Source organism: Poecilia reticulata, chromosome 3 (genome assembly GCF_904066995.2).
Source record: "Poecilia reticulata chromosome 3, P_reticulata-male-v2, whole genome shotgun sequence".
Lineage (NCBI taxonomy): Eukaryota > Metazoa > Chordata > Actinopteri > Cyprinodontiformes > Poeciliidae > Poecilia > Poecilia reticulata.
In genome coordinates, this window is record NC_088832.1 from 36262169 (window position 1) to 36274959 (window position 12791).

At 52.0% G+C, this 12791-nt stretch overlaps 1 protein-coding gene and 1 long non-coding RNA gene across 2 annotated transcripts; one reads left to right on the forward strand and one right to left on the reverse strand.

The window, feature by feature from the left end:
- The first annotated feature begins 252 nt into the window (after positions 1–252).
- LOC145551214 (uncharacterized) lies at positions 253–1963 on the forward strand. The gene is made up of 4 exons (XR_014087052.1): positions 253–483; positions 1102–1209; positions 1292–1481; positions 1580–1963. It is a non-coding gene; the product is annotated as an uncharacterized LOC145551214 (long non-coding RNA).
- Positions 1964–7836: 5873 nt separating this feature from the next.
- On the reverse strand, positions 7837–10335 carry cebpg (CCAAT enhancer binding protein gamma). Its single transcript, XM_008402073.3, has 2 exons — positions 10173–10335; positions 7837–9306 (listed from the first exon to the last, which is right to left on the reverse strand). The coding sequence occupies exon 2, from the start codon at positions 9237–9239 to the stop codon at positions 8775–8777; it is 465 nt and encodes a 154-aa protein (XP_008400295.1). The 5' UTR covers positions 9240–9306; positions 10173–10335; the 3' UTR covers positions 7837–8774.
- Between the last annotated feature and the right edge of the window lie 2456 nt (positions 10336–12791).

A 12791-nucleotide genomic window follows, 5' to 3' on the forward strand; every position in this document is an offset into this window, starting at 1 on the left:
CTCCTGGGATCCATCAGATTCCTCTCGTCGCTCCGCGGCTCAGCCAGCCTCCCATAATTCCTTGCAGCTTGATCAGCAGTAGATTTACGAGCTGCTGCGGCAGCTGGCGCTCCGTCAATCATGTGACCTCATCAGAAAGCTGTCAGAGCGGGTTACCTGCTGCTCGCCTCGCCCTGCCAGGCCGCAGCGCTGAGTTATGGTTCGGCTTTAATGCGACGCAGCAGGAGCCAATGAACCAATTACCTCCAGAGCCGTAAGTCATGACACCCACAGCGGCGCAGGGCGGAGGCTGCCTCGCTCCTGGACCGGTTCCACCCGGTTCTGATCCGCTCTGGGTGCAGAACAGGTCCACTTCCCGCCGCATGCTGGGAAACAAGGACGGAGTCAGGCTGCTACCTGCAGGAGGGGTCAGAGGTCACCATGGAGACCCATCAGAAGCTCACAGCTGGAAACCTGACTTCACTTCGTTTACAGTTAATTCAGGTAAATCACTGAAATGCCTCGTTGCTGAAAATGTGCCACATAAATAAAATTACAATAAAATTAAAATAAAATTACCTTTCGGTTTCGAAAATTAACAGCAATAATTTGGGTAGTTTAGTCAAAGAAAAATCATTTTTTAAAGTCATATTTTATTTATTCATTTATAAATGTTACAGTTTCAAACTAAAATTTAGCTAACAAGCTAAGTAGTTAGCAAGCTAAGTAGTTAACAAGCTAAGTAGTTAGCAAGCTAAGTAGTTAACAAGCTAAGTAGTTAGCAAGCTAAGTAGTTAACAAGCTAAGTAGTTAGCAAGCTAAGTAGTTAACAAGCTAAGTAGTTAACAAGCTAAGTAGTTAGCAAGCTAAGTAGTTAACAAGCTAAGTAGTTAGCAAGCTAAGTAGTTAGCAAGCTAAGTAGTTAGCAAGCTAACCATTTGATATTTAGTGGGCCAGCTAAATATTTAGTCCTGAACTAAACGGTTAGCTCAGCGCTAGCAGCACCATATTTGAATCGGTACCTCCAGACTCATCAGGACGGAACCAAACCAGAACCGGACCAGACTGGACCCGTCCATGTCTGGAGCAGTTTTCCTCACTTCTCTTATTGTTAATCATCAGTCCAGCTGGTGGCTGGACGTCAAAGGTCAGACATCTGCTTATGGTTCGTCTGGGAGCTCGGAGGATCGGTCTGACCCAGTCGGACCAGAACCAGCAGCAAGTCGCCAGGTCCACGCTCATTGTGTCATTGCTTGCACATGCTCAGTGGGACCAGAACCAGAACCAGAACCAACCAGTTTTAATTGTTCAGGAATCGGTCTGGACCCAGAACTTGCCGTGTTCTGTTGGACCTCCAACCCGTCCTGTGGGTCAGAACCAGAAGGTTCTGCAGGAGATCGGACCTGCTGCTGCAGGAAACCCAAAACATGAATGGGTTCATCAATGCAGCAGACTGGGTCACCTGGCAACACGGACCAGGTTGCCATAGCAACACGGACCAGGTGTGTTGGGCAGCAGCTCAGGTGTGAGAGATATAGATATATGTATTAATCCATATTTCCCTGTTTTTCTATCATCCATTTCTGTTTGTTTTTCTCAGATGTTATTAATAAAAGCTGCTGCTGAATTTGGTTCCTGTTGACACGAAACGTTTAAAACGAGTCAGAGACTCGTTTCTGTTTCCATCAGATCCCTGAGGATGATGCTGCCGCCTGGATCTGCTTACACAGAAAGATTATACGCCACATGAATTAAAACATGCTTATTTTTCATTTATCTGTGGAAAATGGAGCAATTTTCTGTAAAAGCTAAATTTATCCATATTTTCTCAGTAAGTAAACCAACTGGGAAAAGTTAGCACACCCCGCATCATCATTTTATATCCAAACTAAAACTTTAGCTCTGAGCTAGCTAAGTTTTTAGCTAACATCCACGTTTACTTGCTGATAAATGGACTATCAAAATAAAAGCTGAGTTTGAGAGATTCTGTGAAGTCCTGCTGGTGAGTCTGTCCTCCTTTATCTGCAAGCTAATGCTAAAGCTAAAGCTAATGCTAATGCTAGTGAGGCAGGTTTTGATTAGTGTGGAGGACGGGAACAGATCTGGATGTTTCAGGTCTGGAGGGACGCGGATCGCTGCTGTAGATCCAGAAACATCTGGATTATCTTCAAAACGGTTTTAGTTTTAAACTGAAACCAGGACAAAGAAACGAAACTCCTGAGGTTCCTCTGCTGCTCCGATCCGGACATCAGCCCGCATCACTTCCTGCTGCCCTTCATTTCTACTGGACTCTACTGTCTGAGGTGTCATGGTGGACTCTGTCCAGCGGCCCGCTGCAGCGTCTGCAGAACATCTGCTGACATGCAGCCTGCGCGGGCGCGTTGCGACAGGCTGAATGAATCAGCGGCGTGATGATGACATCATGGCTCTCAGGCGTCTGCGCCGCTCGCCGCCGCTCCTCCCCGGCTGGCTCCAGCTCAGCCCGCCGCTCTGCCAGGATGATCACTAACAGACGCCTGCAGCCCCAGAATGAAACAAGTTTAAAACAAGGAGATAAACTTCAAATCTTTCTGCCTCTGTCATCGATGATGATGATGATGATGATGATGATGATGATGATGATGATGATGATGATGACGATGACCTTCATCAGCGGTTCTGACCAGCACATCCAGAAGGACCGGTCCGGTATCAGCTGCGTTTTTGTAAACTTGCAGTCAAACATTACCAGCAATAATTTGGGTTATTTTTAGCCTGTCAGAAAAAAACTGGAGTTAATTTGTCAAAGTCATATTTTCAGAGTAAATTATTTATAACTGCCCAGTTAAATATTTCAGAAGCTTCTCATTTAGTTAAAGCCAAGGATTTAACCAGCGCACAGCTAAATATTAGGTTTGAAGATGAGGCAAAAATATTCAGCTAGCTTAGAGCTAACAAAATATTTACTTTGCTAACTCAGGAGGAAGCGACGTACGACGCCTCACGTCCGAGCCCCGGCACCTCGCGGCCCTCATGCCCCGGCCCTCATGCCACGGCCCTCATGCCCCGGCACCTCGCGGCCCTCATGCCCCGGCCTTCATGCCCCGGCACCTCGCGGCCTTCATGCCCCGGCACCTCGCGGCCTTCATGCCCCGGCACCTCGCGGCCCTCATGCCCCGGCCTTCATGCCCCGGCCCTCATGCCCCGGCACCTCGCGGCCCTCATGCCCCGGCCCTCATGCCACGGCCCTCATGCCCCGGCACCTCGCGGCCCTCATGCCCCGGCACCTCGCGGCCCTCATGCCCCGGCCTTCATGCCCCGGCACCTCGCGGCCTTCATGCCCCGGCACCTCGTGGCCTTCATGCCCCGGCACCTCGCGGCCTTCATGCCCCGGCACCTCGCGGCCCTCATGCCCCGGCACCTCGCGGCCCTCATGCCCCGGCCTTCATGCCCCGGCCCTCATGCCCCGGCACCTCGCGGCCCTCATGCCCCGGCCCTCATGCCACGGCCCTCATGCCCCGGCACCTCGCGGCCCTCATGCCCCGGCACCTCGCGGCCCTCATGCCCCGGCACCTCGCGGCCCTCATGCCCCGGCCTTCATGCCCCGGCACCTCGCGGCCCTCATGCCCCGGCACCTCGCGGCCTTCATGCCCCGGCACCTCGTGGCCTTCATGCCCCGGCACCTCGCGGCCCTCATGCCCGGCCTTCATGCCCCGGCACCTCCCGGCCCTCATGCCCCGGCACCTCGCGGCCTTCATGCCCCGGCACCTCGTGGCCTTCATGCCCCGGCACCTCGCGGCCCTCATGCCCCGGCACCTCGCGGCCCTCATGCCCCGGCCTTCATGCCCCGGCACCTCGCGGCCTTCATGCCCGGCACCTCGTGGCCTTCATGCCCCGGCACCTCGCGGCCTTCATGCCCCGGCACCTCGCGGCCCTCATGCCCCGGCACCTCGCGGCCCTCATGCCCCGGCCTTCATGCCCGGCCCTCATGCCCCGGCACCTCGCGGCCCTCATGCCCCGGCCCTCATGCCACGGCCCTCATGCCCCGGCACCTCGCGGCCCTCATGCCCCGGCACCTCGCGGCCCTCATGCCCCGGCACCTCGCGGCCCTCATGCCCCGGCCTTCATGCCCCGGCACCTCGCGGCCCTCATGCCCCGGCACCTCGTGGCCTTCATGCCCCGGCACCTCGTGGCCTTCATGCCCCGGCACCTCGCGGCCTTCATGCCCCGGCACCTCGCGGCCCTCATGCCCCGGCACCTCGCGGCCTTCATGCCCCGGCACCTCGTGGCCTTCATGCCCCGGCACCTCGCGGCCTTCATGCCCCGGCACCTCGCGGCCCTCATGCCCCGGCACCTCGCGGCCCTCATGCCCCGGCACCTCGCGGCCCTCATGCCCCGGCACCTCGCGGCCCTCATGCCCCGGCCTTCATGCCCCGGCCCTCATGCCCCGGCACCTCGCGGCCCTCATGCCCCGGCCCTCATGCCACGGCCCTCATGCCCCGGCACCTCGCGGCCCTCATGCCCCGGCACCTCGCGGCCCTCATGCCCCGGCACCTCGCGGCCCTCATGCCCCGGCCTTCATGCCCCGGCACCTCGCGGCCCTCATGCCCCGGCACCTCGTGGCCTTCATGCCCCGGCACCTCGTGGCCTTCATGCCCCGGCACCTCGCGGCCTTCATGCCCCGGCACCTCGCGGCCCTCATGCCCCGGCACCTCGCGGCCCTCATGCCCCGGCACCTCGCGGCCTTCATGCCCCGGCACCTCGCGGCCTTCATGCCCCGGCACCTCGCGGCCCTCATGCCCCGGCACCTCGCGGCCTTCATGCCCCGGCACCTCGCGGCCTTCATGCCCCGGCACCTCGCGGCCTTCATGCCCCGGCACCTCGCGGCCTTCATGCCCCGGCACCTCGCGGCCCTCATGCCCCGGCACCTCGTGGCCTTCATGCCCCGGCACCTCGCGGCCTTCATGCCCCGGCACCTCGCGGCCCTCATGCCCCGGCACCTCGCGGCCCTCATGCCCCGGCACCTCGCGGCCCTCATGCCCCGGCACCTCGCGGCCCTCATGCCCCGGCACTCACACCCTGGCCGTCACATCACGGCCCTTACGGCCCACTTTCCACTTCCACTAGAGCCGGTAAAACCTTTAAAAAACACTTAACTCAGAGATAACTATCCTTTTAGCTAGCGTTGATATCTAGTTTAAAGCTAAATAATTTGCTCAGCTTTTCTCAATCATCCAAATAATTTGTGTGTATTTTTCCTTTCTTTCCTTGTTTCAGGAAGTTTCTGTTATATCCATAGAAAGAGAGGAAAGCCTTTGGCCTGATTTGCTTCATCTTTTTGCACATATTTTTGTGGTGCATTTCTGTCCGAAAGTAAAAGATATAAAACTCTGACAAACCTTCTGAGAACCTGAAAGTACGGCGGCGCTGTAGGAAAGACTCCCAGTATTCAGTTCTGAACGGATCCGATCAGGTCGTTACCGTCACGTCCACTAGCAGGATGTCCTAATATGGTTACATACTTTTCAGGATAAATGTTTAACCAGCTTATAGCTAGCTAAATATTTTGTTAGCTCTAGTTAGCTCAGAGCTAAATATCTAGTTTGAAGCTAAATAATTTGCTCACTAAATATTTATTTATCTAAATATTGAAGTTGGATGTTAAATAAATATTTAATTTGGGGATATATATTAGACTTTAGAAATGTGACTTTTATGAAAGTATGAATAAAGATGAAAATATGACTGATGAATGAAACCGTCTGACTAACCCACATTATTCCTGTGAATCAGCGGCGCCATCAGAAGCACCTAATCTCCAGTTTGAACTGTGAGAAGGTGAGCGTTGACCTCTGACCTCTGGCTGCTGGAAGCAGAAAGAGGCAAGTTGAGCTTCTGAAGCTGCGGAAGGGAAAATCTGGCAGGACGAACGAGTCCAGGAGAGAGAGAGAGAGACGGAGCTCTGCCTGTGTCCCACAGCATGATGCTGCCACCAGAACAGCTCAGTCCTGCTCAGCTGCTTCCAGCAGGAACACAAAGGGTTAAAATCATCACTCAGAGTTTATTTTTAGATGCTGACTGGATGACTAACTGCTAATTATGGGAACAATGAGGTGGGAGGACTGGTTCTACTGGTTCTGTCAGAACCGAACTGCTGACTTGCCCAGCCTGACCTTTGACCTGCCACAGGAACCTGAACCTGCCATCTAGTGATGATGTCATCGTGTCAATCATTCACTGCGTGGCGCGACCTCAGATACCCTTTAATCACCACATGGCTGGAATCAGTCTGCACACACACACTAACACACACTGCTAACACACACACACTAACACACACACTGCTAACACACACACACCTAACACACACACACACTAACACACACACACTGCTAACACACACACACTAACACACACACTAACACACACACACACTGCTAACACACACACTGCTAACACACACACTGCTAACACACACACACTGCTAACACACACACACACACACACACTAACACACACACACACTGCTAACACACACACTGCTAACACACACACTGCTAACACACACACTGCTAACACACACACACTGCTAACACACACACACTAACACACACACACTAACACACACACACACACTGCTAACACACACACACTAACACACACACACTAACACACACACACTAACACACACTAACACACACACACTGCTAACACACACTAACACACACACACTGCTAACACACACACACACACACACACTGCTAACACACACACACTAACACACACACACTGCTAACACACACTAACACACACACAAACACACACACACACTAAGACACACACACTGCTAACACACACTAACACACACACAAACACACACACACACACACACACACTGCTAACACACACAACACACACACACACACACTACACACACACTGCTAACACACACACTGCTAACACACACACTAACACACACACTGCTAACACACACACACTGCTAACACACACACTGCTAACACACACACTGCTAACACACACACACTAACACACACACACACTAAGACACACTAACACACACACACACACACGCAAACACACACACACTGCTAACACACACACACTAACACACACACTGCCAACACACACTGCTAACACACACTAACACACACACACACTGCTAACACACACACACTAACACACACACACACTGCTAACACACACACACTAACACACACACACTAACACACACACACACTGCTAACACACACACACTAACACACACACACTAACACACACACACTAACACACACACACACTGCTAACACACACACACTAACACACACACACTAACACACACACACACTGCTAACACACACACACACTCTGCTCAGCAGTTTGTCTTTGCAGCAAAAGGTGAAGCGACCAGCTGCAGGTCAAAGGTCACACGTCGTGCAGCAGCGTGTGACCTTTGACCTGCAGCTGGTTCTCTTTGGGTGAGTCAGTTAAAATCTGGAACAGGTTCAGTGGAGGCCAGCCGGCCCAAAGCAGAAGCAACCCTTGGAGCGCTGCAGCAATCACAGGAACCATTTACACGCTTGTTCGGGTCGGTTCTGACCAACAGAACCCCGGTCTGGTCAGAGGTCAGAGGTCAATCGAAGAATCCTCAGCAGTGGTTCTGATAAAAACCGGTTTGGACCCGGGTTCTAACAGAACATGGAGCTTCATGATGCAGAGGAAGCAGCTACACAGTTTCCTGTTGGCTCCTTCAAAATAAAAGTTTTAATGACAATGATAATAACAATAACAATAACATGGTAATAATAACAGAAACCTGCTCATGGTTCCGGTTCGGTCGGACAGAGACTCGGACTCGGCTGAACTTTAAGACTCAGATTTAATTTACAACATAAACATCCCAGATATAAAAGCTGATTGACAGAGAACCCCCCCCCCCCCCCACCGTGTTGTCATGCAAACATCTCCATAGCAACAAGCAGCTGCAGACCAAGAGACTAGAAAAGACCATAGAAACGTGAAAACGATGCAGGACCGGTCAGAACCAGAACCAAGCGGCCCGTTGGACCGGTTGAAATCCTCCAGGGGAACCAGAACCGCCTGGGATCTGGACGCAGACCTCAGGTGATCATGGCGTCTGGTTCCTCGAGGCTCCGCCCCTCGCTCCCCGCAGGGCGGCGGCCCGTTAGCAGACCGCTAACGAGCCGACCCGTTTACACCTGGATTTACCTAAAGCTGCGGTTCTGTCGAGGCGTCTGGGTCCGCCCGGTTCCGCCTGTCGCGCTGCACACCAACACACCTGGCTGGGCAGGTGGGGGCACGCGGGAGGGGGCGGGGCTTCCTGCTCCAGTCCTGCATGAACCGAGTCTGTCTGGATCCCAGTGGAGTCAGAACCGGGCCTCCTCAAAGTTCTGGAGAAACTGCCCCTCACCGGTTCTACTGCTTCCAGAACCAGAACCAGAACCAGAACCGGCTCAGACAAACACGCCACCAATCGTGACCATGATCAGGAAGAGTTCTGGATCCTGATTGGGCGGGGCGGTTCTGGAGGTTCTGCTCAGCGGTCCCAGCAGAACCCAGCAGAACGTGACGGAAAGCTGTGGAATAATAACAAAAACAGACAGAAGTCACACGATCGGGTCCGACCGAACGCCGTTTCCCTCTGGGCCAATCAGAGGCCGCGTCCGGCCACAGGAAGTCTCTCCAGACCGTCTCCCAGTGACATCACCGAGGGGGCGGGGCCAGGAACGACGGGGATGGAGGAAGGACGCGAGCCGGCAGCCCTGAGGCTCCGCCCCTCACTGGGCGGGGGCGGGGCTGGCGGCGGCGGGCGGCTGCACGTTGTCGGCCAGGTTGTGGGCGTGCTCCAGGAACAGGTCTTTGAGGACGCTCAGCTCCTTGCTCAGCAGCTTGATCTTGGCCTCCAGCCGCTCGTTCTCCTCCTTCAGCTCGTTGACGCGCTGCTGCGTGTCCATGGCCTTCTGCTTGCTGCGCATGCGGCTCTTCTTCACCGCCAGGTTGTTGCGCTCGCGCCGCTGCCGGTACTCATCGCTGTCCTTGTCCACGCTGGGCTTCTTCATCTTGCTGGGCGGCGCCGCCTTTCCTCCGGCGGCTGACGGGTTGGCGGGGACGAGCTGGGGGACCTGCTGCAGTCCGGCGAGGGACGCTGCGTTGGACGCTGCGGCGGCGTGCGCCTGGCTCTGGATGACGCTCACGCCGTTGGGCTCTGCTGTGATGAGGTTCGGCTGTGGCGGCCGGCTCATTTGGATGTGCTGCCTGCAGGAGCTCAGGTCTGACCGGAGCCGGACGGGTCAGAACCACAGGACGGGTCTGCAGGACAACACGGGGACACATCAATAACCATGATATTATAATTGTAGAACAGCGCCGCCCTGGTGGCAGCATGTTGGAGCACTCGGTTGCCCTGGTTTTGGATCATTTTTTCGCCTGGTTCTGGTTGTGGATTTCTGCTGTACTTTTGATATGATGCGTAACCATGGCAACAGAGTTGTTTTTAATCACTGAACTGTCAGAGGCCTCTTCAGATTCGCTGCACCACTGACTGCTCCTGGAGATCCTTCCTTCAACATGAGTCATGACGACATTTCATTTCATTTGGAAGGAATAATAATAAATAAACGTCAATAAATTAATAAACGTCCAGTGATCGCCGTAATTCCTGATGACGTCACTCCACGCTGTGAAGCCGCGCCGCGCTGTGATTGGTCGGCACGTTGCTATGGAGCGGCTGCCCTGTGTGTAGCAGAACTCGCTCCGGGTGAAACAGCGGCTGTTGCCTGCTGTTGCATCATCAGTGAGGGGAACTCCGAGTCATGCGGGTCTCAGCACAAACCTCACTTTTCAAAACCGAACCGAACCGAGTCCCAACATCAATACATAAAGCCAAACAGAACCGGGAAACTGGGCCGAACGACGTCGATTAAACGGATCATTTCCCGAAACCGACATAACTTTTAGTCCAATTAAAGCAGCTCGTTTCCTCCCTTATCTACCGACACCCTGAGCTCAAAGTACCGCCTGCTGGTCGCTAGACGCGGTTTAAGACCCGAACCGGGTCGAACCGGGTTAATTTCTCAGATTTTAATCGAACGAGTTAGCCGTTAGCCTATTAGCACCCGCTGCTAACGCTCTTCGAGGATAAATCTGTGTTTCTGAGCCAAAAAGTCAAAGTTTACCTTCACCAGGAGACCGCGTGGTTAACCTGGAGTCTATCCGGACCGATATGGGATAGAAAGTGCCACTTTAACTCCGTCTCCGGCCGCTCTCACTGTTTTTGTTTGGAACATGGACAGCAGCCGATTGCGAAATCTCCCTTTACCATGTTCGGCAATGTTTGGAATCAGCCAATCAGGGCCGAGGAGGCGGCGGCGTAAAGATCTCTGGACCAATCAGAGTTCAGCATTTACAAGAGTGATGCAATTCCTTGCTGGAGTGATATGTGGACGGACCAATAGAAAGCGGCCTTTCTGTTGGTTTTGTTTATGTAATATGAGGTTGGTCAGATGAGTTCAGACATGTATGACTTCATTTGATCCTCTCTTCCTGAAACCGGTTCCTTATGAAACACCTAATATATAAATATGTATAAATGTATTTAGAATTACTTTATAATACACATATTTTATAGAGTTGTGGGTTTTAAAGGTTGAACATATTTTTAGCAACATACTGAGTGATACGTGACTGTAACTGCTTTATGTTTATCATTGTTTTATTGTGTTGGGACTACCTACCACATCAATAACGTATTATCTTATATTAATATAATCAGACTGAATCCACCACAGGAGCGTCATCATACTGCTGCAACTCAACAAGTTAGAGTGTTTTGTTTATTTTATTTCTTCAAATGAAAATCAATTATTATACAGATTGAACAGAAAGGGAACCTGGATGTAACTGTGTGGACACAAAGACCAAAATGAATTTAAATTTAAATTTAACTTAATGAATAAATCTTCATCAGTGACGCGAATAGAGTTAATCATTACTTCGTCATGAAGTTAATTTATTTTTATAATTTAATAATGAAACTCGGGCTGCACATGTTCTCCCTGCATGGTGGGTTTTCTCCGGGTTCTCCGGTTTCCTCCCACAGTCCAGAAACATGACTGTCAGGTTAACTGGTCTGTCTAAATTCTGCCAGTGTGTGTGTGTGTGTGTGTGTGTGTGTGTGTGTGTGTGTTGCCCTGTGACAGACTGGTGACCTGTCCAGGTGACCTGGACAGGTGACCCCGCCTCCAGCCCGGAACCTTAGCTGGAGGCAGCAGCTCCTCCTGACCCACTGAGGGACCAGGAGTTAGAAAATGGATGGATGGAAAAAGTGAAACTCAGTATTGTAATGTGCTCATAGATCCTCTGGTTCTGTTGTTTCCCTTGATTCTGACTTCCAGGTGATAAAAAACAAGATTCAGTTTGTCTGAAAGTTTCAGATTTAAGCCGATTTAAATCCGTGACGTGCCGTAGACCGGATGCGGTTCTGACAGGATGTCAGGTTGTTGCAAAACGTCCTGGTAGACGGAGCCGCAGGTTTGGACCCGATGAACCCGTTGGACCAGTAGTCAGAAAATCCCCACTAACAGAGGGCGAGTCGGACTGGACCTCCAGAAGCCCAGTTCTGCTCTGCTGAGCCGGTTCTGATGTGTCTCTGGTTCAGGATCCTCGGCTCCGATCCGTTGGAAGATTGCAGGAGATTAAAACCTGGATGGCACCAAACTCTCTGCTTTGAAATTCTGAGCAGACAGAAGTTGTTTGTTGACCAGGAAAAAAAAACGGGATGATTTCACTAAAAGAACCAGCGGAGATTCTGGACCGGACGCTTTGGAGCGTCTGGTTCAGAAGCGCAGCTTTTGGTAGAAACGGCGCGTTTAATTCAAGTCAGAACAGAGAATGTAATGTGTTAGTCCTTTTATAGTCCAAGCAGAGGAGCTGCAGTTTATCTTGAGGAAATAAATGACGGTGCAGAAGATAATTAGACCGTAACATGCGCAGTGCGCTGCACAGCTAATGCGGACGCGAAGAATTAAACTGAACTCATCCTGCAGTTTCAACAAATGGAGCCTCCTGGGTTCACGTTACCTTCCCTCACCCAGGAACAGAGCGGCAGACAGAACATCTGTCCGTTTCGGAGAAGCGAAACCAAAAACATAAAATAAAATAAATCCTGGTAGAAGCGAACAGGGAAAGTTCAACTGATCGGTTTGGTTCAGGCAGATCCAACTGCCCGATGAACCAGTGCAGGTTTCTCTGCAGATGAGAACCAGGAGGAATTTGTGAAGCTGTGCGTTCAGACCGCAGCAGGTGAAGTGGAGTCATTTAATTTAATTTATAAGTTATTGGGGCCACAGTCAGAGGTTTGTGTCACTAGAAAAAGTTACTTGCGTTTATCTGCTTTATGTGTGATGGGATCTGGATTCACGGTCAACTAGTGAATATTAACTAAACCGCATAGAAATGCGGCTAAATAGCCGATTTTAACGTGATTATAATTTGACCGGTAAAAATAGAACATGACAGATTTTTTTAATCCTGTCGGTCAAGATAACGGAGAACAAAAACGTCTAGCGCGACCAGCAGAGATAACCAGGTAACCAGCAGAGATAACCAGCAGAGATAACCAGGTAACCAGCAGAGATAACCAGGTAACCAGCAGAGATAACCAGTAGAGATAACCAGGTAACCAGCAGAGATAACCAGGTAACCAGCAGAGATAACCAGGTAACCAGCAGAGATAACCAGATAACCAGCAGAGATAACCAGATAACCAGCAGAGATAACCAGGTAACCAGTAGAGA

Bases quoted from the DNA above. Each gene is read 5' to 3' on its own strand.
- cebpg (XM_008402073.3), bottom strand. From the start codon at position 9,239: ATGAGCCGGCCGCCACAGCCGAACCTCATCACAGCAGAGCCCAACGGC.